Raw genomic sequence first — 26,843 nt, 5'->3', positions numbered from 1 at the left:
TTCTGACAGGTCATTCTGAGAGTATTCACAGTGAAATTAGTTCTTTACTAAGTTGTGCTAAAAGGTTATTCAGGGATGAAGAAGTCATTATTCTAAAAGTAGAATACAATGCCAGAGTGCAACTTGCAAATGCACACTGGGGCAAATACGTTACATTTTAGAGACACAGCCTGCACACATTTTTACACATTCAATATATTTATCAAAACTTCACATCTGTGGAACTAAACTGAAAAAGAGTTTAGAAAAACAACAAAAGGGCATCCATCCATCCACTTATCCATACAAACATACATACACACACACATAATTACAAATAAAAAAAATTGTAGAAATGTTCTTAGACGAATATACAATGCTGAAGAAGACTTACCTACAGCAGCATTCTCTTTTTATGTTTTTCTGCCTGCCTAGATATGAATAGAGGAGTTTGCATTGTGAAATTGCTTTAAACTTCCTATTTTACTTGTGTTTGTTTGTTTTCTGAGTACAGTTCTCAAAGATCAGCCATCAAAGTCCAGTCTGTGACAGAGGAGTTGGAAGAGACTCGTCAGATGCTGAAGGAGGTTCAGGAAACAGCCAGTCATACCCAAACGAGCTTCACCCAACTGGTACGTCCAACATAGAGCACTCTGTAATCGTTGTATGTGCTGGGCATCGTTTTTACACTAGAAAATCCTTTTTTCAGACCAACGAGACTGACCGTTTGAGGTTTCACATTAGAGTGCTTGAAGACAAGGTAATGTAGACTTAAACTATAAGTTTTTTGTGAGTTCAGATGAACACAAATGTTGATTTTGTTTACACAGAATAAAAGACTATCCTCCGAAAGGGCATGCGCTGAAGAGCGTGTCAACAAATTGATGAGGGCTAACACCGAGTTAAGTGTAAGTTCAGATCTATGTGTTTTTTTCTCAGGGATTTGAGTTTTAAATAACTTGATGTGTGTGTGTGTGTGTGTTTGCAGGCTGAACATGTGGAGACTCTGGCTTTGGTGATGCTGAAACACAAAGAAATAACAAGGGTTAGGCTGTTGCGTAAATGTTAGGGGGATTATAAATTCAGAGTTTTTTTATGTTTTTTTTTAAAATTCTGTTTAAATTTCACTGTTTAGAAAAACATCCTACTGGACAAGATGAAGAACTTTCATGCGGAAAATTACAAAATGATTGAGGTACGTTGATCAAGACAACGTGAGAAAAGACAAAACTCAGATGGTGAAGGAAGTCGGGTTCTGGCCGTGAGTATTAGCTGTTGCGTGTTTACTGGTTTGTGGTGTTTCAGGGTCTGCTGTCAGAGCTGCGGAGGTTACAGGAACATTCACATCAGCAACTTCTGAGGTAATTAACGTCACCAATGTTACAGCTGGCAATTGCTAATAATACTTGCCGGTATTTACCAGAAGTCACAAAGTTGAACGATGCATTACAGCTACATGACTAAACTGTGAGATGTTTAGAAAAAGGAAAGACAGAACCAGACCAGAAGAATTTCTGACTGCAAAACCGGATCCTAATGAATATAAACTTTCATTCTGTCCCCCCACCCCCCACCCCCACCTGCCTGGCTTCATTCTTAGAGGTATTAATAGATTTTGCTTTATTGTCGTTAAGATCCTGTCTTTTATGTATTTTCTTTTCATTGGATGAATATTATTTTTCTCCTGCTTTCAAGGTAAAAACTTTGCTTCTCATGTCTTTTATTTATTAGACTGTATATTTTAAATATTTGCCTTAGTCAGTGTAAATGTGTGCTCTCTTCATGTTTTGCTTCATTTGTCTTCCTGTTTTCATTAGCTCTGTGGATGCAGCCATGTCTCTGCTTCTGTGCTTTATTAGCCTGTCTGCTCTCTCTGTCCTGCTGCCAGCTCACCAGAACCAGCCGCTCTGCGAGCCTCTGGCTCTCGGAGCTTCGGATTTCTGTCCTTGTATTTAGCCTTAGCTACGGATCAGTATTTAATTGCATATAACCTTTGCCTTTTTATGAATAGAGGAGTCTGCACTGTGAAACATTTCAGGTCTACCACATTCCTAAACACATCCACTCACAATAAAATTTTTCATGCATTTGGTGCATTTTTTTAAAATTAAAGTTGTATTCAGTTTATTTGAGTTTTGTGTGGAGATAAAAAAAAAAAAGTCCAAAGCTGCAAGCAAACCTTGCCCAAAAAATGTCTCCCATTAAATTAAGTGAATTTGTTTCTTATCAGTTGTGCGTGAGCTTGCATGAAGGGAGATGCTTTGAAGCAGGATATCTCTTAAAATGGGGATTATGAAGGATTTGAATATAAATTATCTCTCTGCCAGCTCATTTCGGATGAGTTAATTAAAAAAATATTTAAAAATTAAATTTTGGTTGTGTTTGTCTCAGTTTCTTACGTCGTTTTGATCTAAAATAAGCTTCAGTTTTTGTGTAAGAGATTAATATTTCAGCTGTTATAAGTGTACACAAGAAAAACATTTGGAAGTCTTTTTATCTATTTTATTGAAGAATTGCAATCAATTTGTGGTTTCTTATCTTTCAAAGCGCAGAATGAGGAAATTCTATATTCACACAGTTGACAGCAAAACGTTGGTCACCAGTAAAAGTGACACAAAGAAGTCATTGTTAGTGATATGACGGTATCATCCAATGTAGAGCTCAGACTTAGCTGCATCACAGAGCCTTTTAAAAACACATTATCACATTTGTTGCCCTCAGCAGACACCACATGATTTATAGACGTTTGTTTACTTGTTTATGAACATCAGAAATACTGAAGGAGCTGAGAGGTTTAATGAAATGTGTTAAATTCTGACAGGTTAGACCGACACGGTGTTGCTCCTCCGAGCTCCCACGGCTTAAACCCTCCAAACCGGCGCTCTTTGCAGAGCGAGATGCAGGACATGCAGCAGGTTGGCATCGCCACAGCAAAGATCTTCTCCTTCATCTAGATCCATCTGCTTCATACCTTTGTCTGCAACAGCTTCACAGAGTTCAAGGTAGCAACAGCGATCCAGTTGCCAACTTACACCGAGAAGATATTCAGGACGTCCTTCACAAGACCAAAAGTGACGAAATAGCACATCATCTGCACAGGAAGGTGAGGAGGGAGGTGTGGGGGGGGGGGTTGAGCTGATGTTTGGAGCTAAATGCAGCAACAGTTTTACATCTAGTCTCCTCTCTCGTGCAGGACAGGCCTTTTCCTTTCCGGCAGCAGCAACAGGCAGCTCTGAGACAGAAGCTCCGTAAAGTGTATGTGAGATTTTACCGCTTTCTCCTGTTATGGTAACAGAAAGGAGACAGTACGTTAGTCTCAAGGCCCAGCTTATAAAAATGATGTCTGGTCTTGACAGCGTATTTATGAGTATCTCCATTACACAACCCACAAGAGTTACTGCCTAGCATAAGTGCAGTTTTAATGCCACAAGTTAACAAGATAACAGTGTGTAAAATGGATGTTTATAGAGTTGTGGTGGTGGTGGTTTCAGGCACCGAGATCCTGGGCTGCACAGGTCTGTGTGGGAGGAGAAAGGGGAGAAAGACAAGAAGAAGCAGAAATCTTGTGAGAAGGAGCACAAGCACAGCCAGACTGGGAGTCAGAGTCAGGAGGCCAAGACGGTAGTTCGGGTGAAATTGGAAGAAGAGGTCGCAACTTGCAGGGAGCAAGCTACGGTGTTACCAGAGTGCCATGAGACGCAGACAAAGCTCCTGCTAACGGAGGATGACTTAGGTGACATGAAAAAGCAGGTCTGTCACCTGCATACCTCTCTGAAATCTGGACAAGGCTGTGCTGAACTCACAAGTCAAGTTCCCCACGTTCATAAAGGAGATGACACAGAGGGTCAAGAAGAAGGCGCGGCTGTGGAAAAGGTGCTGAGGGACCAGGGGGATTCGACTGTAGTCCTCAAGCCTGAGGAGATCCCAGCCTCAGAGTCAAAGCAACCTGAGCCGCAGGCGGACAGAAGCGGTCTCCTGCTGACCCTCGGGAGGATCGAAGCGATGGTCAGCAGCGCTCTCGGGACGGCCGAGCTGGTGAGGCAGAGCGAGCGGAGGGTGAGCCAGGTGAGAGAAAAGATGGAGAGCATCACTCAGAAGATGGGAGAGACTTTAGACCGAGCAGCGGACACTGATGAGCCGATTGAGGTCAGGGAGAAACGTCCGTCACAGGTTCGTCATTCTGAGGAATTTGTTTATATTTCATGGGAGGGAAGCAAATTTCTTCCCATTTTAGCTAACCTAAAATCCATACATAGTTGTCGTAGCAACAAAAAAAAATCACTAAATAGTACGAACAATTTAAAATAAAATGAAGTTTTAGCACACAGCATCAAAAATCATCTAGAGAGAATGTAAAAATGTTCCTACTTAAAACAAAGTGTGATATGATGTGGATGGTTGAGCCATAGAGGAAACATATTTTCAGTCAGGAAAGCTAGCAGTTCCCCTTCAACTCTTTAAATGTCTAAATATTTGTTGGCATGACATAAAACCTCACAGATGTGTGGATTTTACGGCCTGTTTTCTCCAGAGCCAAATCAACTGCTTTGCAATAATATTTAAATGACTTGAGATCCCCAAATTTCTCAGATTTTGTCACATTACCACCACAAACCACAATATATTGTGGCTATTTTTGTAAAGTGTAAGAACAATGACACGTTTTTGCAAAAAGAAGAATCTAAACAACATGGTGTCCATTGTATTTAGACACTGTTCCTCTGGTACTCCACAAATAAAATCCTAGTCCAACCAGATTTCTCCAACTTAGAGGACATTTTGGTTGTTTCAGGTCCTCGTACAACCTACAAAACTACAGAATCTATGTGTTTATTCAGCTTTTTATGAGAGAATGAAATTAATCAAATCAAAGCTTTTGACCGTTTACAACAAAAAGCATAAACGTTTTTTAACTGTTAAAAAAAACTCATAAATCAAAAGGTTGTTACTGTAAACGACTTTTTTATTTACTACACTGCAAAGCACTGCAAAGGTTTGGTTGGGATGCTACGGTAAAAGCAAACTTTACAATTCAGCATCAACATTAACCTTGAACATGTTTTATTCAAACCATCTATTTATTCTTTGGCTTTTTAACAGGAAGATTCACTTTTGATGATCATCTTTCAATGAGGATGTTTCTTAACCTTTATTGCAGCTTTAGTAATACAGTATCACACCTAATCTCTGTTTTCCTGAAGTCCCCAGGTCTCACACTGCCAGCTAATCGTGAAACAGGAACAATAAACGTCATGGATGATGTTGGACCTGAACAGAAAGACATTACACAGATTCTTTCTTCATCTCCTGTTTTCCCAGAAGTCCCAGAGCTTCCACAGCTGCCCATGAATGGTATGGTGACTGCAACACAGAAATACGTTGATGGTGTTATCATGGTAATGGGGTACACAGTGAGACAGAGATGTATTAAAGCTACTTCCTTTTCTAGTGTTAATCCCAGGGGATTTCTGAAAATAGACTGTGCCGATATTTACATTTCACTCAACAGCTGGTACAGAGGAAGGGGAGGGTGTGCTATCTGGGGCCACTGGGAATACTGGGAGGGATCCAAATGAGTTTTCTATGTTAATTTGGAGAGACAGTAATATTTTTGGCAAAATGAGTCTTCACCAAAAGACATTTTGTACCAACAGTTGGTTAATTTGCACCAGCCTTTGTGATTTTTTTTTTTTGTGTGTGTGCAAGTTTAGAAGCAATTTAAATAATTTTCTGTAATTTACTCATATTCTACTGTGAGGAAATGTGGCTCTGTGGTTTCAATAATGCAGGAGTTTATTCAGGGTTATTATGGTTTCATCAGAGGTCAAAATATCTCATATTTCATAACTGAAAAGTTAATAGTAAACTTTCACTATTTTACTGTTTCCAACTTTAGTTATGCCAGTTCTCAAAACACTAGACAAAATCTTGTCCTTTATCATGTTTTAGACATCCAGATTGTATTTACAAAGTTTTTTGAGTAATTTTAGCCATGATTACACCATGTATTGTATAAATATAATTATGTTGACATCTCTTATTGCTTCTCCCATCAGTAATTAGGAAGCAATAGCTTTAGCTAAAAATAGTCATTTTCTTTGCATCTCTTCAAAATGTCAATCTCTATATTCCTTCTTGCCTAAAACAGTGATAGCTAACATGGCTACGTGCCATATTGGAGGTAAACTTGCACTTACTGTGACAGGCTGTATAGTTGCCTCAGTGTCTGTTCTTTATGATTATTTTACGACTGTATATCTAAAAGTAACATTGTGTTGTGCCAAGTTGGTGGTAGCTTTCTTTTGGTTAGCAAATGAAGTTGCATTAATTCAAACAGCAGCCAGGGGAGGAACAGTAAAGACTTTGTTGCTTCATTATGATGATAAGTTGAATTGTAGAGCTTTATGAATTCTCTCTTAACAGAGTTAAATAGGATATGTGTTGAAGAGATAAACGTGTTTTGATGTAAAACGTAAAAATCAGCCACAGAAAATAAAGCCTTGTGACGATTCTATCATAAGAAACTGTCTTTATACAGATTGAAGCAAGTGATGCACCAACACGTGCTGAAAGGCCACTCAGAGAGGAAGAAGTCATAGTTCCTAAGAAACCATAAAAAGCAGCATTATACTTTGCAAATGTTCTAGGGGGACAAAGACTTTAGTTTTTGTTGGCATGTCCTTTGGTCTGAAACTAAGACCATTTAGCCACAGTGACTATTTATGAGAAAAAAGTAAAATGTTTAGAAGCCTTATCACTTCTTGGGGTTTATTTTGTGTTCATTTGATTTAATTTAATCAAAGTATTTTAAAAAAAAGGGCCACACAAACCAGTTAGTAAACTATCCAATATTCAAATTTAGGGCTAACCAGCTTTTCACCAGATTTTTCTCGTTTAGGAGCTTAATAATCTAGAAATATCTCAAATCCAAATTGCTCTCATATATGTGCAAACCTGCCAGCGATTTGGTGCAGGTTCTACTTTCTGTGTTTTGGAAGTCAGATGGATCTGTTCAAAATTCAAATTCAAAATTAATTTATAAATGATGTTTTAACTCATATTAATTCAAAATTCTTCAATAAGTTATTGTAGATGCCTTTGTAGTAATAATTAAAAAAAACATTAAGAACTGTTGTTTTATTAACCTAAAGTATGCTAGTAGAACTTTACAAAGTAATACAACTGCTACAATAATTGTTAAAAATAAAATCAAATTTGATTCATAAAGTTATACATAAAGAATTCCCAATTCATTGGGAATTTCACCAATTCCCAATGAAAGAAATGCTTGAAGTGAGAAAACACCAGCTCTGAAGGTGCTGCTGCTCACTAGCTCTTGGTTCCTCAGTTGTTACCGCATTACGAGGCTCCTCCTGAGAGCCCCTGAAGCAGACAACGGGAGCTCTTAGCCTGCGGCTCAAGCACCTGATGTGCTTCAGATGGTTGCCAGGTTATTGTTGCCCTGAGCTATAGAGGTGGGCTGGGTGGCATACTTCCTGAAGCAAGAGGTACAATAGTTTTGAACGTCATGCTGTGAGGATCAGCCCCAATGGGAAGACAACTAAATTTATTTCTGCTATCTTTTTTGTTTTCCTCTTTCTGTCACAGTGTCACATCCTTTCTTTCTTCTCCACTCCTTTTTCTTTTACTGTCCCCTCTAACATTTGCATTGCACATGCCTTGCTGTTAAATGCAAATCAACTGTTTTCACAGTCTGTCTGTGCTTTGGCTCTAACAGGTGCTGCAGGACGAGGCAGCAGCTGGGAGGTAAGACCCACTCCTCTGAAAAATGTTGTGTTATTTCTTCATGTAGCGTTTGCATTCATACTTTTCTGTGTTACTGTGTTTTTAGAGTTGTTTTACACGAAAATATACATTTGCAGGAAGTGTACTGTACTCTATGCTTTTGTTATACAGCACATGCTTCCTCAAACTATCTTAGGTCCAGGTAGATGTAGCAATAACAATAATATTATGGTGTGTACAAAGACTTTCATCTACTTTAGGCCAACTTCAGATTCCTTGTTAACGCTTAAGGAACACTTTCTGTCCAAAGGGAAACAGTTTCACAAGTAAACATTTAAAATATTACAAATTACATAAAGTGTTAAGACTTTATTTAGATGAACAAATGCACAGAAACAATATGTTCAAAGCCTATTAAACTGGAAACTATCTTTTTCTCTAAAGGTCCAAGTTTAGATTTCACTGGTGCATTTTTATGTTTTGTTCATGACAAATGGCTTTATCTACGTGTCATAGATAAAGGCGGCTTCATAAATTTGCATGTTTTGCTTCTTTTTGGTTCATTTTGAACCATGTAGTATTCTGCTAAAATAATAAGGTTTGTGGCCTGTCTGCTCTTTACTCTGTGGGGTGGTGCATATATTGTTTTACAGAAACATCTAGTTTAATTCTCCATTTGTTTTTATTCAGTAAATATTTAAAAAGTTCAGACTCAGACTGGTGTTTCTGATATTTTAATTCCCACTGCATAGCTAAAGGCTGCAGTAATAATTTGGTAATGAGGTAATGTCTGTTCACTGACTGTAATTGTTATATATTTTTAAACAATGGCTAGATTTCCATCAGTTTTTTTTTGTTTTTTTTTTTTACATTTTAACACAGTTATTATGTTCATCAATGGTGTCTTGTTTTGGGTAAAATCCTCAGGGTGAAATGTCATCATTTACACAAAGACACTGTTTATACCATGTTGGAAATAGAAAATTAGAATAAGACAAAAGGACTGTAAACTTAGTCAAAAGCAGCAACTTAAGTTAGTAGGTTATGTAATAATGCACTGAAGTCAGGTGAGTAAGAACGAGAACGACTTCCTGGCTCAGACTGCTCCTTTATTGTAAGCAGCATCATTCAACCTGCAGTAGTTTAACTGATCATGTGACCTTAAGGCTGTCTTCCCCCAAACAGTGTGTTTGCTGTGTTCTTGTTTTCTCTGAGTGGTCAGCGAACTTAAATCATTAACACCGAAGCAGTAAGAAAGAGCAGCAATGATCAAGGTTTTGACAGAGCAGATTAGCAAATAGCTATGGAGCTTAAGAGCTCGGAAGTGGATTCCTCATAGTCAAAAGAGTAAACACAGATCAGCCAGGCGCAGTTCTTTCTGCCTGTCTCACACAGAAAAGCACACAAAAAGTTTCTTACACTTATATATACATTAAAAAAAAGAGAAGCGCTTTCAAAATAAAAATGTTTCATCTTGTCCTGGTCTTATTTAGGGATAATTGTAGGATCAGATGCCTGAGCTCACATAATCACACGTACGCATACACTTCACAGCAGCTTAAAGAGGCGCACTGAGTCCTTCTCCTTAAATGGTAAAAGCTCCCAGGAGTGAAAGAGAGGCTGTTGCTGCTGAAAAAAGCCAGGGAACAGAGGGGACGGGAGAAGGAAGAAGAAGCCCTGAGGACTGAGAGTTTTCTGGGGAAAACTGTGACAATGACAGCTTGGTTGTGGGAAGTGTCTGAGTTGGAGAAATCAGCTGGAGTCGCAGCAGTGTAGCGGTGGACTCAGGTAACGTGCACACTCCTTGTGGACAGGTTCAGATGTTCAGCTGTTTGCCGCTGTTGGGTTTCACTGGATTATTGGACACATGCAGCTTCAGCTGGGGTTTATTTTTGGTTTGTTTTTTTAATCTCTTCAGCTGCTTGAACCATCTGCATGAAGGTTTGTGGACTGCTCTGTTTGACTGCAGTGACTTTATGTAAAACTGCTTGCATAGCTAATGTGTGGCTTGCCACTTTGGAAGTCTGTTCAGTCGACTCTCCTCCCTCTGCCTGACTTTACATCACAGAGCCCGTTGCAACTTTTATTTTCTGACGCTTCTGCCATGTTATCTCAGATTGTGCCTGGGTCCAAACCACTTCCTCTACTGGCTCTGCACTCTGTGCTTCACACAACCAAATTTTAAACAAATCTGGCATGAAGGAGTTGGCTTATGTAACAGATAAAGGGAGGAAGGCGCTGCTCCCTTTGCCTCTCTCTCTCTCTCTCTCATTCTTGAACAATTTTGGTAGAAAATCAAGTCTTCTGTCTGGTTTGTTTGAAGACAAAAGGCAAGAGTTGGTTACAAGAGAATGTTTGAGCTCAGGATTGCATGTTCTGTTCTTTTCTCCCACAGGAAATCATCTGAGTGATTCAATTACTCTGCAATATTTATCTCAGTGTCATGGTCTGTGGGAGCAGCACTCTGCACTGCAGCCTCCTGCAGAGCAGGTTGGCACCTTTGTTTAGGTTCAGTCCTTTTCAAGCTGTGCAACATTTCTTCAGCGTGTCTGTCGGTATTTGGTCGGGGCAGGACTCTTGAATCGAGAACTTTTCCAGAGTGTTTCATTAAGTGACCTCCTCTGAACATCAAAAGAAACTAGATTTCTGTATATTTGTCAGAAGCAGAATTGATTCAGAATCAACACTACCATTAAAACCTCAGCTGAAGATTAGAACAGCAAGATATAAACAAAAAAGGCTAACAAATACAAACAACACTAATTATTCTTTAGAAACTGCTATTTAAAAAAGAATTTGGTAATTCAAAGTTCCTTCTAAATTGATTAAAACTGGGTTTTCCAAAAGTATAGCTGTCTCTAAGAAGTAAAAACTACATGATGCATCCTGCATCCTTTCAGAAAAACTAGCTGAACATAACATGGTGTAAAATGTTTACTTCATCCAAATCTCAAAAGGTTGAGTAGTCCTCCTTTGTCTCTCAAAGTGTATTCAAAAATACACTTTGGGATGATGAATCATCTGGATGGGCTGATCGGGAAATCAGAAGCTTACTTATCTGATAGCTAATGTTTCTTTTTGTAAAGAGATTCCTTCAGGGTATCGCTCCAGAAATGTAAACAATCTATATTTCTAGCCAATACAAAAATCTCGTGAGTGATGGTTTTTCCATGTTCAGTCATTTTGAACTTATAATCATTACATTGAATAAACAGCCACGGTTAAAATGATATGATTAATGATTGATTATTCCAAAGCTTTCCAAATAGGCAAAAAAATAGATATAGATTAATTTAAGAAGAAATTTGGCATGTGTTTACAGGCATTCAGACAAAACCTTTCGACCATAATTACTAAGATCAGATGCTTCTCATATCTGTGGAAATAATATATTGTTCTGTCAAGATTTGGTTCTATTAGCACAATTTGAAGAGACCTGGAGAATAGCAGTTCTTGTAACCCAAAGGTCAAATCCAATGATGGCAAGTAGTGGTACTTAAACTATGTTTCTAATAGGAAGATATGTGTGGAACATGTCATAAATACAAAAATAGTTCATTAGTTTTACAAGACAGAGATTTAGTTAATCTCTGGTAATATAGTTTAATTTAGTTCAGAAGACAGAATCTAATTAATGTCAATATAAAGCAATCATAAAGTCAGACTTAGAAAAAGAAACAATGAGTATTCTAATCCAATTATAATGCAATAATTTGAATGACCGTCTTTTAAGGAAACCCAGCCATCGGGCTTTGACATTTTGTTTAGAATATAACAGAAGAATTTTGAAAACATCTCTAATCTTTCATGAACGTAAACAACCTACCAGAATACACACTGAATGCTTCTGCAAAGTGAGAATGAAAAGGAATTCGTATTCCTGCATGAGAGCGTATTAACGTAGTCAGGAAATATCCCAGCAGCTCACTGGGAAACAGTTAAACAATCCATTTCCTCCCCAGTGACTCACAGCCTTGCTGCCGCTTTATGTTCCCAGGAACTTGTCATGTTCGTGATGATATTGAGCAGCATTGTATAATCTAGACTTCGCTGTATCTGAAGATTTATTGCACTTCTCATGTCTCACCTGTGAAACAGTAATTCATCACTGACACCTGGTTATGGAGCTCTTGCAGTTTGTGGTGAATTTAAACGACCCTGAATCCCATTAGCATCAGACCTCATTAACCCCTGACGCTGGTTTGTGCACGTACTCAAGGCACCGCTTTCCTTCAAAGGGTTAAAATGGTTTTGCGTTTGGATTTGCATAAATTTGCTGCTAAAAATAGAACAGTGGGAGTTTAAACAGGGTTAACACAATGGCTGCACACATTTTTTTCACATGAAGTTTTGCCTCCAGTTCAGTGAACCATGCAAAAAGAACAAGAGCATCTGAAAGCCAGGAAAGATTGATTCGTTTCACTGAATTCTTTAATGTCACAAACTCCACAGTTGTTATGAACATGTTTGATGCCTCCAGAACTGACATATAAGCAGATTGATGCTTTCTTCCTGTAATTAGACATCGCATGTTTGTTCTTATTTCACTTCCCACTGTAAATCTTTTGTTAGTTTGTTGTCTTTTAACGTTTGACCCCTTTGTTACAACTCCAACATTTACAGTTCTGATAGCCGGTGTCGATCAGTGTGACTAACTCTCTCGGTAATCTTCCACATGGCTTGCACTCGTGTTTTTATATAATCTTTCTACAAATCCTTCTGTTTGTTTTACTCCGTCCCGGAGGAGCTCATTGCATCAGTCAGCCTGTGAGAGTTGAGTGCAGCTCAGTGTTATAACAACCAAGCGCATCCCTCCGAGTGTTTGTAATCAGCACCGTGACTGCCCGGAGAAAACTGCAGTGTGGGAAGAAAAACAGATGAAAATAATGTGTTTATTTGTTAGAGGTTTCATTTAATCACTTATGCTGCAGTAGTTTCTACCTTTGCTGAGCTTCAGATGTAAATGATCTAAGTGGTTTCAGCTGAACTCATGCTTTCTTCTTTAGAATCGTGAAGTGGCATTTGTGCTTTTATCTGTGTTGGTTTGTCTTGTATATTTAAGTTGATTTCTCAGAGGTTGTAGTGATGGAGTGACATGTACCCCCTGCACAGGAATAATGTGACACACATTCACAGAATTTGCAGGCATTCTCCTGCATGTGGACATTACAGCGCAATTTTAAAGTTACTTGCCTAAATTTCCTCTGAAGTGAATCAAACTTAAGTTTGTTAAAGTGTGTCACCTATAGAACTGCATGCTGTCTTTCTGTATTGTTATTCAGTCAAGAAAAACAAATAATCTGCCCTATCCAAAATAAAAACTTTTTGATATGGCACCATGGCATGCCTCATGTGATGGTGACGGTGTGAATAGCACATGAGGTAACTCCACTCAGATTTTTCTTGCTTTTCCGCTTTGTTTCTTCAACGGCGCTTTGTTTCTTCCCCTCCTCTGTGGTCTTTAGTAATCGCCATCTGATTGGTAAGATTATTGTGCCTCTTGTGATGTCATCAGCCTAAATACACACAATCTACAGTTGGAAGAGTTTCCTTCAGAGTGCCATTAAATAATTGTTCATCCTTGTACTGAAAATCCAGACTTCATTACCCAGCTGCTTTTATTAATAGTGCACACTTGTTTAAAGAACTGTTGAGCCCCAGCTCTACACATGCTGTAGGAGTATATTAGTACATCTTCATTAAATAAATGAGAAATAGGTTTCATGGTGTTAATGAATGGCTGATCAAATGTTTCAGGATACTTTTTTTTTTTTGCAGAGGCCAAGCTTAGGGTATATTCCAGAGTTGGATTCTGTCTTCTTTTTTTTTTCAAGCCTTTGGAGTGTGGAGCTACTCTGGGATTTGTTTGGGGTGTGATGGTGTGGTGGACTCTCTTAGCAGTGGTTCCTTTTATCTCTAATGCGTCTATCCTCTAACAAGTGCAGAAAAGAAGAGCTCTGCACTTGTGTTTCAGCTCAGACTAAAACAACATACTTTTGTATCTTTATGTGTTTTGTGATCTTGCAGCTCCAGCAAGAGAAGAAACGCTCCCTGCCTGAGTTTTCTTTAAAGAAAGGCAACGGCAACTTGAGGGCGTCCTCCAGTCCTTTGTCCTTCCCGCTCTCCCGCTCTCGCCCCTCTCTGCCCCCCGTCATGCCCACCCTGCCCGAAGAAGAAGAGGACTCTCCCGAAGAACTGGACAGTTCATCCAGCTCTCCTCGAACAGTGAGTGCAAACTCTGCCCCCGTCTGAAGCACACACTCACAAATAACTCAAAGGCAGTGTGAGGAAATTCCAGCAATGCTTCTGCATTTATCTGACTTTAAAATTAGCGACTTTTCCTCCAACATGCTGCTTTTAATTTGCCAGGAAGAGCACATTAATCATTCTTCTGTTTAATATGCTCCCCACTGTTCAAACAGAGGCTTGGCTGTGTGTGTGTGGGGGGAAGGGGGGACTGAAGTTACCAAACCCACAATTTGAATTATTGCTATTTGGTTTGGTGCATGTTGTGTTTTGGCTCTCTGCACTTCTCTGACCTAAAATGTTTACAAGTGAGTCTCATCATTCTGCTGATTCTTAAATGATTCATTAGTCTTCTAAGGTCTTTTAGCTTGGCTTTCATAATAAATCAGAGACCACTGAGATTCTTACAGTTCTGTCTGGAGAACAATGCATCTCAGCAAAACAACGACTAGAGGTCGCTAGAGTAATATTTGTGACCTTTGTCCTGAAGATAAACAGCACAATTTTAGTCATTTTTAGCTACTTAGATAAGATGAAGTCAGATTACTATATTCCAATTAAATTATTTAAACTATCAATACATGTTTATTTGGGATGACATTTAAAATCTGTCATAATACGGAGGTAAAATGTATTCTTTCTACATCTTAAACAGCATTTAATATCTCATAATCTTAATCTCACTCCGGCTTCCTCCCACAGTCCAAAAACATGACTGTTAGGTTAATTGGTCTGTCTAAATTGCCCCTAGGTGTGAGTGTGTGTGTGCATGGTTGTGTGTCCTGTGTGTCTCTGTGTTGCCCTGCGACAGACTGGCGACCTGTCCAGGGTGACCCCGCCTCTCGCCCGGAACGTTAGCTGGAGATAGGCACCAGCAACCCTCCCGACCCCACTAAGGGACAAGGGTGCAAGAAAATGGATGGATGGATAATCTTAATCTCAGAAAGTCCACTGACATCAAAGTGTTGAACTGAGCACGGTCTCTCTCTGAAATGGCTTATAAACACCAAAGCTGGATGGGACATCTCAGAATCTAATGGCACATATGCCAACATAATAAAACTACCCATCTTTATTGGATGAGTGCTGCTTTGAATCTGCAGTCTGTCTACAGTGTTACATCAAGGTTTCCTTGTGTTATTAGTGTCCTGGTACCATTAGCTTTTAGTGAAGTTTATTAGCATCGCTGTTGGTAATCACACAGGAATTTGCGGCCGTAAAACTAACGACTTTGAAACTTTGGAGTTCAGTGTTGTCATTCAAACAAGGCAGTTTGGATGATTATACTGTATGTGCACTGAAAAACCAAAAATGAAAAATAAAAACAATTTCCAGGGTTATCCAATCTAGAGTTAAGATTTAGCTCGATCCGAATCTGACCCGAAATGGGCCTTGTCTGTGGGATCATCAAAATGTTTTTACAAACGTGAGGTGGGCCCTTCGGTTCTTTTTGGTCAGCTGTTGGCTTTTCCTTTCGTTTTGAGATATTTTAGTCTACGGAGTGTTTTTGTCAGACAGGTTCTGTTTAAAGGTCAGTTTCCCATTTCATGACAGTGAATAAACTGAGCTGTCAGATGTTGTTTTTACGAAAATGTGTGTCAGTATACAGTAATTTAACTCTGCATGCAAATCTTTTGCACTGATCTGTTTGGACTAATATTATCAATGACAGCTTGTTTGCAGCACAACATGCAGTAAAGTATGTCTCAATTGAATTCTTTGTCATTAGGCATAGGGCAGAATGAAGATCTGACAGCATGATAGATATGAGCAGAAGTACTTCAGTTGTATTACACATCCTAAGTGTGAAACAGTATAGCGGGATATAATTGTTGCATATGTGATTATAATATTGTCCTTTGTATTTTGAGAATGCCACCAATGGGAGTCACAAGCTTGTCATTCTTTGTCCTGAAACTTTTCACTACCAGAACTTTTCTGACTGTTTTTATTGTTTTATTTGTTGTTAATGTCAGGAAAAGTGCAGCCTGTATACTGACAGCTTTCAACAACAGCTGGAAAAGAAAGATGAATGTCTTTTTTCTCTTATTAGGAGTTTAATTTGCTGACCTGCTTGAGTCCAGAAACCAGCCCGTACATGTTTGCCATTATTTACTGCCGATCAGACTGACCCTCTCTGTCCTGACTAAATACTGCAACACAAAGCAGGAACTGCTTAAACTGGGAGAAGAACTGGGGTGCCGTACACCTTCCAGCTCACTTTCCAGTAATGAGTCCAGTGTTTTATTACTGTGTTCCTGCTATGACTGGGCTCTTCTTTCATTGTGTTGGACTGCAGTCTACACCAGGTGAAAGCCAAGCCGTTATAATGTCCGCCCCCACCATCGTCTACCCACAGAAGGCCGTCATTGTCCAACAAGAAGGACGATCCCTCGAACACGCCAGGTAAATCGCCCACCCACCACATACAACCCTGAAATAGATTCCCCGCTTTCACTTCACGGTTACTGACTTACTGCTGTCCTCTGTCAGGCCACACAGTCCCAGAGCTCGCCAGGCCAGAAACTCCACTGGAGGACCCATCACCACGGTTGGTGGGTAAACCCCACAAAGGCTCACGTGCTGCAGCTGGAGTCTAAAAATAAACGCTATGAGAACTATTTAGTTTGTGGTTTGGATTCACCAGTTTTATCCTGGAAATATTTTCCATTAACTAACTGTTTTAGCATTTGTTGCACAATCAGCAGAAACTGCTTCCAAATCCGTGTTTCGCCTTCAGCAGATGTGCTCCAGGTTTGTGGTGTTGTCTCCAGCTTTACAGATAAATCTCCTGACGTGTCCGCCCGAATGCCTGAAAAGCTTTTGATGCTTTGATTCCTTTTAGTCCTTGATGAGTTAACGGAGAATCATAGCAACAGGTGATCATAAATATCATTCTTTTGTCTGGTGATTTGTTTTCTGGCATTTACAGTCGACTTATTCCTGGAAGCTTTACACTTCTCAGAGAAGAGGCGTAAATTGATACAGCTTACTCCAAACCATCTCAAATATGCACAGATATTTTAAAACCCTGAATTAAAAATGATGTAGTTATGGAGACAGCATAAAAGAGTATAACTCTTCTACATTATCTACGTCGTGCCATCACTAGTTTATTCTTTCTCTCAGACAGCACCGGTAATGTGATTGACCTGGTGAAAGATCAACTTCCAGAGCTTCAGCTCTCTGAAGAGGACCGGCAGAAAAACCTGGAGCTTCTCGAACAGGCCAAGATGGTTAGCGATCGCTTCCTGACCCGCCGGGGACGCCGATCCATCAGCAGCCTCACTGACTCACCCACAGGTGGCCCACATACCACGTCTCATGCATTCAATGACATTAAAACTGTGTTTTTCATCATGCTGAGGTTGATAGAGGAGAGGATGCAGCTTGTCATATTCTGTTAAATAAAACAAATAATAAACTATTGTATCCTGTATTGCATGCATCGCTGTTTTAACGACAGATTTTTTTTCTTCCTCAGCCCTCTCTCCGTCTCCAACGCCGTCTTCCTCCCCACGTTCATCAAGAAGCAGCTCTTTCATTGGCCCACCTCAGACTGGTCTGTACCGCACTTTGTGTGGGCTCATCTAAATATCTGCCAGAAAATATTTATAATATTTCACCTCTTCTTTTGTGGTTGGTCTTGCTCATTGCAAACTCTTATCCAAGTTTAGAACTCATAACAAAGCAATGTCAATGTTTTAATTTGGAAAGCATGATGCTCGAGTGCCATTTGGCAGAGTTTAAATTTGATTGACCTGACCAATCTAAATCAGTAATTTAGCAAACTGCATATTTAAGGTTTTTGGCAACATTTGGAACACCCAAAATAAGACGTGTTTGTTTGTTGACAGAAAATTGAGCCTGTTTTCTTAGTTGCTTTCTTCCCTTCCAGCTGCAGGTACCACAGAGGCCACACATGGCTGCCCACAGTCTGTGAGTCAAGTAAAGAAACTGCTCTCACAAAAATGACCCAGATATTTCTTTTAGTATGCCCAATTCCAGAATTGTCTGGTATACGACGTTTTCCTGTATCAGAAGTATGACTACCATTCAGTCATATTTATTAACACTAGAAAAATTGACTGATTTTCTGTCCCAGCATTTAGAGGTGCCTACAGGGAGAGAGCAGCCGGATTTAAACAACAAGGATCAGGAGGTGAGAGTTACAGATCCACTGACTCATTTCTTATGTAAATATTAGTGGGGAAATAAAAATTTCACCTTCAAACTTGCTGCAAGTGAACCTTAGTTAAACCCATTGAAGGGTTATTAAACTTAGCTAATGTTATCAGATATACTGAGTTGTATTTTTAATTATTTTATATTTACATACAATTAAACTGTAATATTAGTACCCTTTTTTTTGAAAACCCTCCATTTCTCCAGATATTTTTAAATGTGTCTCTTTATGCCACTATCTATGTAAAACATTCCTAAATTATAAAAGCATTTACTTAATTAAATTTTTCATTTGGAATATATTGGACATTGGCTCAACAGTTAGCGGGTATTAAAAACAATTTCCATCTTCATCAATGCTGAAGATGGTAAAAATAAAGCACTTTTGAATTTGAATTGAATTGATTACACTTATCTAAACACAACAGAGGTGATAAATGTTTTATTAATCTTGCTAATCCTAGGATGAGCCTTCGGTGGATTATAGGCCGGTTGAGAAAAGGAAAGTGTCGTCCGGGACGCTAACACCTCGCTTTGCCGTTCAGAAGGAAAACCGCGACCTCACCAGGCCTCGGAGTCCGCAGGCCGTCAGTAAAGCAGATGAGGTTTCAGGTCGAAACCCAAACCTGACCCCAGCTACGGGGGTGGCCAAGCCCGTACCCAGACCCCCTACCCAGCAGGCCCCCTGCACAGCGGAGATCAAAACAATCGGTGCCTTCCCTCCGCTGATGAGGGCGGTCTCCTGGGATTCCGTCGGCAGCATTAACTCGAGAACTGGAGCCTCCGGTTTCCCACCAACAGTCGACGAGGTTTTCTTGGATAAACCCAGAGATGGTGTGTTCAAGTCCTCATTGTACAAAGACCTACAGGCCCAACCAGGCAGCATACAGAAACTGTCCAAATTTAGAGAGGTAAAACATCCACTCTGCAGACTGAACTACACGATCATTATGTAGTTTTTCTACATTTAGCCGCGTCTTGTTTGGATGTTTTAAGAAGTAACGTGTTTGGGCCTGTTCCCAGGAGCACAAGCTGATGCGCAACCAGAGTATAGTTGGCTCCAAGTTACCGGAGCTGAGTGAAGCGGCCGAGCAGGAAAAAGGTACCAGCACTTCCATACACGCAGTCTTTGTGTAGAACAGAAAATGCTTTCTCTCAGCCGCACATTCTGTGCCATCAGTGAGGGTGTAAACTTCCTGAATCAGAGAAAAGTGTTCCTGCACAAAAATGATGATGACCCATTTCTCTTTTCTGTACCCACCCATTTACTGGCAAACATGAGAAGCGACATTTTTATTTCTTATCAGCAGATGGCATGATTGCTAAATTATGTGAGGCGAAGACCGCTTTTTATGGCACTAGGAAATTATTCTGTGTATTTATGTACTTTAGAGGGGGATTGAGCCATAAACTTTGTACTATAAAAAAGTGTAAGCACTAAGCTGCTGTATATCTTTTTAAGAGAACATCATTGGAAAACTCTTTTAATGTGTGTAGGATCTCCATCTTCTGCAAAGACCACAAGCAACGAGGAGATGAAGGAGAAATCTGACGCCATGCCAAACATTTCAGATGTGATGCTAAGAAAACTAAAACTTCACCGGGGTCTGCCAGGCTGGTGTGTATCTTTTTGACTTTTTCTCCTTTTCAGGCTGTTGCTGAAAAAGTATATTTCTTCATTTGCTAAAAAGGTTTTCCTCATTTCTTTTCAGTGCCCCTCCGCTCTCCGAGAAAGAAGTTGAGGTTGGTTTTAATGCTCTTCTCCTTGTAGACTTTGTTTTATACATTTAGTCATAACCTTAAAAAGATAGAAATGAATCTCGTTTTCGTTAAGTCGCTAAAGTTACTGAAATATAAGGACTCAATACAAACAGGATGAAATAACCTGCTGTTAGCAGCACTTTTGAAGCTTCTCAGTGATAACATTTAATAACCTGCTTGTTATTAAATATCAATAAGACTCAAGTTTATCTTTTTTATTTATATTTGCAAACGAAATAGTTGCATGCCAAATATTTGATCAAATCTGCATTTCTTTCACAAGAAAATGAGCTAATTTGTTTAAAACAATGCTGCATATATTTGAGCTTTCGGGTTTATTATTGGTGGTTGCATTAATTAATGTTCTTGTTTAACTGAAGCCAATGATGCAGATGGTCACGTGGTTGCAGCTGTTGGAGCATTTGACATTTTGTGAAAGAAATAAAATAATAGCAGTTTTCTATGTAGCCTTCTGCTTCCAGATAAAATTGGAATATGGAGTTATTTTTTTAACAGGATCGTTCCATGCTAGGTTTTATGTTAATGTTAAAAAGTTAATGTTAGTTATTTTTACTGTTTTGTGCATGCCATGCAGTTAATACCATGGTGAATATCTAATTGATTATTAAAGACTAGTATAGTCTTGATGTAATCATTCACATTTGTAATAAGTAAGTAAACGGATCTCATAAGTGCAGCAGGTGTAAGGCCGATCATAAAGTCTGCAGAAAGGAGAAAGCAATAAAGTGTTTATGATTCTTTTTTTTATATTGGAGTTAATAAGTGATCGAAGAACATAAAGTTGTGCTTCTTTCTTGTTTTTTATTGTAAAAAGAAACAAGACAGAAGCATAAGCATGTGTTGAACATGTCTAGTATAAAAAAATAAAGTTGTCATATTTTTAGCTTTCTTTGAAAACCTGACAATACTCTCTCGTTATGGTATAACTCTGTCTGAAGTAGAACATTGTGTAGTTGTTATGAGTCAATATAATATCTGCATTAATTGGCCGTCTGACAGTTCTCAGTTTGCAGAAATTAAAATTCCCTCTGACCAGAGCATCAAACCAACAGCTCAGGTCAGTTCCAGGGAATTTTTTTTTTTTGCCTGCATAAAATCATCTCAAAATGCAAATGAGAAAAACTTACCTGGAACTCATAAATGACAATAATATTCCAGGTGAAACAAATGCAAAACCGAATCTGGAAGACATACTCAGTGTCTAATGGAGAAACAGGGCCGAGTTTTTGATTAACAGTGTTTGATTTAGCCTAAGCTGCCGTGACGTGGTTAATATGTTGGCTGCCTTTAGAAAGTCATCTGCCACATTTTATGTGGAAGAAACGTTATTTACATAAAACTCTCATTGTAACGACTACTGACCAGCTTTGTTCTTGACATAAATAGAGTTTGTTTTAAATATTCATATCTAAAGTGTACACTGGTTTAAATGTTTACATGGTAATGTTGATCAATTATGAAACTTTTTGTGACTGGAGTTGGAGATGGTGGATATCTGCTCTGAATAACTGTTTCTCAACACACTGGTGAGAAACTTAAATGGCTGTTTGCTGCAGGTAAAATACTGAGAGCCAAATAACTTGTGAGAACAGAAAAATTAAACCCTTTAAGAAGCTGTAACTATTTTAGTGCAAAACTACAAAAAATATTTTTTTATTTTTTTTATTTCAGAAGAAAACATAAAATAATTACTTTCAAAACTCTCGCCATTAAAAGTCCTAAAGGAACAAGTCAGAAAAGTGAAATGCCCTCAATGATTTGTTAGCTTGAAACAGCGTTGTTGTGTTCCAGCGGTGGAAACAGATGGACTCTCTGAACCTTTTCCGTGGGTTTGTAGGTAATAACCTGGACTGCTGCCAACCTTCTTAATTACGCAGTTGACACAAAATTTATCCGGCCTGGAGCTGGCGCTGTCCTGTCAACAGGAAAGTGTTTTTCTGTTCCTGATCAGGCCGAAGAGACTTGCAGCGATTTCCTGTGGAGAAAATGCTAACATTTGTGACGCTGTTGTGCTCCAGCTGTAGCTCCTCTCGCTGCTCCCCCGGGGACGCGTCTGGATCAGGACAGTCAGAGGTCGTATATTTCCTCCCAACAGTGGCCCCTGTGTAGGAACATTGAGCTGAGTGGCTTTGATCAAGAAAGCAAAACACCAGGAGGTCAAATGTCAGACTCACAGCTTGTTCCCCACGTTCAGGGTCGCTGGATTCTGCCTCACGTTCTGCATACCACTAATGCTTCTCATTTAGCTGCGTATTTGCTTTAGTTCTGAAAACTTTTAAGCAATTCCATCTTCTGCAGTTTAACAAAGTGTTTAATGTGTGAGATAAAGTATAAATACCTCCCTGCAGAACGCCTTCGTCCAGCTGTCGCTCGCATTTCGTAATGACAACTATACTTTGGAGACTCGACTGAAACAAGCAGAGAGGGAGAGGAACCTGACAGAGGAAGACACTGAGAAAGAGCTGGAGGAGTTCAAAGGAGCGCTGAAGGTCGGCCCTGAAAAACAGGAGCTTTGTTTCGATGTTTCCCTTCCTAGATAGACTGCAAGTTAGAGGCGTGCTAGAAAATGGGGACTGATGTAATTTGTGACACAATGTTGTGTTTTTCCTTGCAGATGACTGCACCACAGTGGCAGAACATGGAGCAACGGGAAGCTTACCAACGCCTGATAGAGACACTGGCGGTGCTGTACCGACTGACCACACGACTCTCCAGCAGAGCAGAGATAGTTGGAGCAGTTCGACAGGTGCAGTCACACAAACACATGTGGAAAAGTCTCGAGTCGTTGATCGTGTCTTTATGATTTGCTTCCAAGCAGCCAGACTTTCTTGTAATCTGATGTTTCTCTTGAAAGGCCCTTAAAAGTTTCTTTAAAAAAAGTAAAAAGAAATAAAACTATACCTAATGTTGAATTTAGTATGTTGGAAGAAAAAAAAAGTCTGGCAAGTAACTTTACAGCTTAATGTCAACACATAGTTCACAGCTTGTTTGACTCTTTGTTGAGAGTGAATGCTCAGCTCCTGTCCCTGCGGCCTGATGGACGGGGGTTTTATTGCCAAACAGGAGAAACGTATGAACAAAGCCACTGAGGTTATGATGCAATACGTGGAAAATCTGAAGAGGACATATGAGAAGGACCACGCAGAGCTGATGGAGTTTAAGAAGCTGGCCAACCAGAACTCAAACCGCTGTTATGGAGCGTCCGTAGACACTGGAGGTACGAAGATGAACATGCAATAAAGCAATAAAACCATGCAACTTTTGCTTTCCTGCTTCACTGTTTAAGCATTTTATAACCAGAAAACATTTCATGTTTAGCACAAAACAACCTCCACACAGCTTATGCTGTTGATGCTGAGCTCTGCTTTGATTAATAATTCCTTCAAACGTCTTTTTTTCCAATCAAGACGATGGGGTTGCACGGCCATCAAGATCAATGTCCCTCACCCTTGGAAAGGTAACCAGTGATGTTTTTCAGTTTTAAGTCTTCATATCGAAACCCAGCAGAAAGGTCCCATCTTGCTTTTTCTTGTTGCGTCCCTTGCAGGCTTTACCCCGGCGGAGGGTGAGCGTGGCAGTGGTACCTAAGTTTAACCTCCTCAACATCCCGGGTCAGAGCCCAGGCGCGTCGGGCCCAAACGTGGGACTCGCAGCGGGTGCTGCTCTTCCTGTCCTGGTAGGTTTTTCCTGTCCTGTTGGGAAATGATGGGAAATATGAGGTATGAAGCATCTCTTACAGTGACAACCCACACACAGCCGGACTCGCTTTTGAATGAAAGGTCATGAGCTGGTCAGAAAACGATTTAGCCCCTTTTACAACTGAGATTAAATCATTTAGTTGGAAAAACAGCTTTGTGTTGTGGTTTCAGAGCCTGTATTTTCGCTTAAAAAGACCTGACTCCTAGTTTTGTTTTAAAAAAAACATAAATTGTATCACTTTCCTCTCTAGTGTGAAGCAAATGATGTGAAAAGCAGCTCTCCCACCGAAGCAGTTCAACCAACACCAGAGTGGTATGTTTGCTTAAACACACAACATGCATATTTGATCTTTCGGGGCCATTCCTGCAGCGTTGGACGCAATGTTCCTGGAGAAATCCTGAACTTCGAATCATTTCTTATCCAAGCTTTTTCTGCTGCGCTAGGGATTTTGGGTTGTTTGTGTGACCTGCAGGATGTGCTTTACAGTGCAGAGAAAAGCCCGAGTGAGCTAAAACTAATATGAGAGGCTTAAGAAAATAATAATGTAGATTTAATCTAAACATTTGGGAAAGACGCTGACAAAGTCCAGGCACATGACTCCAGTCATATTGTGGTCATAAAGTAAGCTTCAGTCCAGCTCTTGTATGCATGAGCCAGATGTCCTTTGTGAGAATAACAAACCTGCCAGCTCCGCTTGCTCTGTTTGTGTTCAGCGCTGTTAATGCACTAATCCAGATCTGTGGCGCATGCATTAATAAGACATGCCACCGTTGTTTTGATGGAGCCTAACTCTAAAGTGTTTTATAACGTCTGCTGTGATGGTGGTGCCGGTCCAAGGCTGACTGTTCTTTCCTATCCGAAACAATGCAGTGGAAAGAGTGGGATGGAGCCGGAAAGTGAGCCGGCCAAACCCCCGGTAAACTTGGAGGAGCTCAGAGCCGAGATCAGAGCCGAGATCAAGGCAAAGATCGAGGAGGAAGCGTACAATAAAGGGTGAGGCCTTCTCCTCTGTTATGTCGAGACATTTTTATTGACTATAAATCATTGGTTGTGTATTCGCTGAGAAAATGAGAATTTTCTGGCTCCAAAAAAAAAAAGTGGATTATTGAAACATCTGTAACTCAAACAGCGGTACTTTTTATGTGCTTACTGTTTTTGCTGTCCAAACTTGTAAACGTCTGTTAATGTCTGTGCTACAGAAAATAGCTTCCTAAAAGCTTATTTAAATCAGGAGTTACCGGTACTGACAGAAGGAGAAGGGAGCCCTGTAGAGACATAAAAACATCCTTTGGGCCAACAGAATTGCCCATTTTGTATACCAATTAGTTATTCTAAACTACTTCTTAGTCGCATTAAGTTTTATTGAGCTCCAACGTGCGATTTAGTGAAAAAAAAATTCAATATGAGATAACCAAAAAACATTTTGCTGGAGGAAAATCCCAGAAAAATATATCATCTTTGGAGAAACACTTGGAATGAATCTCATGAGGTCTTCTAAAATGCCAGATTTTTGTCATGTACAAATCACAGATTCATTAAACTAAATAGAGCACGATGTTGCTTTTTGAAGTATGTAACTACTTTGCTAACTTTGTTGAAGCAGTTTTGAATTCAGTTTCAGTATTTGATATTCCTGAGTTTACCCCTGCCATCACTTAGTGAATCTGATTCAAATTAAATATAGTTCAGCTGTCAAAGCCACATTTCCCCGACATTAACTTTATTTCTGTGATCTAGAGTCAATGCACAGCTTCAATTATTACAACTGAAAACCAGCGATCAGGCCCGAAACCTGGGAGTAGTGATGGACTCTGATCTGAATCTTCAGAGCCACATTAAGACAGTTACAAAGTCGGCCTTCTTTCACCTGAAGAACATCTCCAGGGTTAGAGGATTGATGTCTCCGATTAGAGGACTGATGTCTCAGCGTGATCTAGAGAAACTCATCCATGCGTTTATCTTTAGCCGCATTGATTACTGCAACAGCGTCTTCACAGGTCTGACTAATAAATCAATCCCCGCAGTGCAGCTGATCCAGAACGCTGCTGCTCGCGTTCTCACTAAAACCAGGAAGATAGAGCACATAACACCAGTTTTAAAGTCCCTACACTGGCTCCCTGCAGCTCAGAGAATAGACTTTAAAATACTGTTGTTAGATTATRAATCACTAAACGGTTTAGCACCACAATACATTAAAGATCTGTTGTTGCTGTACCAACTGTCTAGACCGCTCAGGTCTTCTGGTTCTGGTCTGCTCTGCATCCCCAGAACCAGAACCAAATGAGGAGAAGCAGCATTCAGCTTCTGTGCTCCACAAATTTGGAACAAACTTCCAGAAAACTGTAAAACAGCTGAAACACTGGGTGCCTTTAAATCTCAACTTAACACCCACCTCTTTAAGAGTTGCTTATGGCTAAATTAGGGTTAGAGTGTGGGTTTTGATGTCTTTAATGTTTTAATGTTTTTTATCTTTATATTTTTTTTATTTATTAGCTTTTTTTATTTATATCTTTCTGTTTCTTACTGTTTATTCAATGTTACATGACTGTGTTTCTGTTTTTAATTATGTAAAGCACTTTGAAATGCCTTGCTGCTGAAATGTGCTATACAAATAAAATTTGATTGATTGATCGATTCTGTTAAAGTCTTCAGAGAGGTTACAAAAAATCAGTAAGATCTCATTTCACAAAGGTGTCAATGAGATTGGTACAAAAAAAATCTCTGTAGAACAAGGAATATAATTTAAGAAAATACAGGACTACAGTGACAGCTTTTCTAAAAATGTTAGATGTTTCTCCAAAACTGATGTCTGTGTGACCATGTGCAGTTTATGAATGAGAGGAAACAGCCTCACTATTTCAGTAAAGTTGGGTGCAGACTAAGTGTAGCTGAAATATTGTCCCTGTCACCTGAAGCTACCAAGAGGGACTGAAACACACCAAAGCTCTGCTGGAAGAGAAACATGTGGAGGAAATGGAAGCAGAGAAACTGCTGGAGCTGAAACACAAAGACGAAGAAAGCGGAAAGAGGTATAAGAGCAGCAGGTAAATTAAATCTGCGTGTCTTTTTTCTTAAGAAATAGATATTTAGCAGAAATAATATAGGTATTTTAAACAGTAACGTCAAAATTATTGCCAATGAATGTCTGGAGTTTAAAATACTTTGAAATCACATTATCTATTTCTACATCTATTGCATTTAAAAAA

At 39.5% G+C, this 26,843-nt stretch overlaps 1 protein-coding gene across 1 annotated transcript in view; it reads left to right on the top strand.

Moving 5' to 3' along the window:
- mrvi1 (murine retrovirus integration site 1 homolog) overlaps positions 1-26,843 on the top strand; it is a 29,608-nt gene that overhangs the window by 1,747 nt on the left and 1,018 nt on the right. Inside the window, exons 7-37 of the mRNA XM_008405279.2 lie at positions 494-611; positions 689-739; positions 810-887; positions 968-1,024; positions 1,115-1,174; positions 1,285-1,340; positions 2,801-2,894; positions 2,966-3,082; positions 3,173-3,234; positions 3,471-4,149; positions 5,181-5,331; positions 7,718-7,746; positions 13,753-13,950; positions 16,271-16,377; positions 16,465-16,526; positions 17,101-17,274; positions 17,456-17,533; positions 17,870-17,910; positions 18,077-18,133; positions 18,621-19,067; positions 19,180-19,258; positions 19,654-19,774; positions 19,869-19,899; positions 22,287-22,427; positions 22,553-22,684; positions 23,002-23,155; positions 23,346-23,395; positions 23,486-23,614; positions 23,888-23,949; positions 24,508-24,630; positions 26,553-26,681. Coding sequence (XP_008403501.2) covers positions 494-611; positions 689-739; positions 810-887; positions 968-1,024; positions 1,115-1,174; positions 1,285-1,340; positions 2,801-2,894; positions 2,966-3,082; positions 3,173-3,234; positions 3,471-4,149; positions 5,181-5,331; positions 7,718-7,746; positions 13,753-13,950; positions 16,271-16,377; positions 16,465-16,526; positions 17,101-17,274; positions 17,456-17,533; positions 17,870-17,910; positions 18,077-18,133; positions 18,621-19,067; positions 19,180-19,258; positions 19,654-19,774; positions 19,869-19,899; positions 22,287-22,427; positions 22,553-22,684; positions 23,002-23,155; positions 23,346-23,395; positions 23,486-23,614; positions 23,888-23,949; positions 24,508-24,630; positions 26,553-26,681 — 3,867 coding nt within the window. The remainder of the gene's footprint in view (positions 1-493; positions 612-688; positions 740-809; positions 888-967; positions 1,025-1,114; positions 1,175-1,284; positions 1,341-2,800; positions 2,895-2,965; positions 3,083-3,172; positions 3,235-3,470; positions 4,150-5,180; positions 5,332-7,717; positions 7,747-13,752; positions 13,951-16,270; positions 16,378-16,464; positions 16,527-17,100; positions 17,275-17,455; positions 17,534-17,869; positions 17,911-18,076; positions 18,134-18,620; positions 19,068-19,179; positions 19,259-19,653; positions 19,775-19,868; positions 19,900-22,286; positions 22,428-22,552; positions 22,685-23,001; positions 23,156-23,345; positions 23,396-23,485; positions 23,615-23,887; positions 23,950-24,507; positions 24,631-26,552; positions 26,682-26,843) is intronic.

This window comes from Poecilia reticulata, linkage group LG3 (assembly GCF_000633615.1).
Source record: "Poecilia reticulata strain Guanapo linkage group LG3, Guppy_female_1.0+MT, whole genome shotgun sequence".
Taxonomy (NCBI): domain Eukaryota; kingdom Metazoa; phylum Chordata; class Actinopteri; order Cyprinodontiformes; family Poeciliidae; genus Poecilia; species Poecilia reticulata.
Note: the sequence above shows the minus strand (reverse complement) of the source record. Positions and strands in the feature narration are given on the sequence as shown.